This window comes from Arachis duranensis, chromosome 1 (genome assembly GCF_000817695.3).
Source record: "Arachis duranensis cultivar V14167 chromosome 1, aradu.V14167.gnm2.J7QH, whole genome shotgun sequence".
NCBI classification, from domain to species: Eukaryota; Viridiplantae; Streptophyta; class Magnoliopsida; order Fabales; family Fabaceae; genus Arachis; species Arachis duranensis.
The window spans coordinates 79,611,803-79,612,180 of record NC_029772.3 but is presented as its reverse complement, the minus strand read 5'-3'; the positions used below and the strand labels follow the sequence as shown (position 1 = coordinate 79,612,180).

The following is a 378-nucleotide window of genomic DNA, read 5'->3' as shown; positions in this document are numbered from 1 at the left end:
CATATTCTTTTCTCCTTTTTTATTTTTTTTCATTTCCTTTGATTTTAATTTAAGATTCCATTCTTTTCAACAACAGGGAAAAAAAAAACTAAATTTGTTCTCTTCTCTCTGGTAGCCGTGGATGCAGGAAAAAGTTAGAATACACAATTAATAAATATACCTAAGAGTAAGAGAACAACGACGGCGTCGTTTCGTTCCTAAGATAATCTTGAAAGAAAAATGTAGTGTGCATTTTGGCGAGGGTTGAAGAAATTGATGATTGTGAGTGTGAGAGGGATCATAGGTAGCGGCGATGGCGATGAAGAACTTGTACTGGTTGAAGGAAATGTCGAACAACGTGAAGTCAGGAGGGAGAGGGAGAGGAGGGAGGAGGCTGTC

General features: G+C 38.4%; 1 protein-coding gene across 1 annotated transcript in view; it reads left to right on the top strand.

Moving 5' to 3' along the window:
* The first annotated feature begins 292 nt into the window (after positions 1-292).
* Positions 293-378, top strand: part of LOC107492149 (serine/threonine/tyrosine-protein kinase HT1) — a 4,560-nt gene continuing 4,474 nt past the window's right edge. The window contains exon 1 of the mRNA XM_021141879.2: positions 293-337. Coding sequence (XP_020997538.2) covers positions 293-337 — 45 coding nt within the window. The remainder of the gene's footprint in view (positions 338-378) is intronic.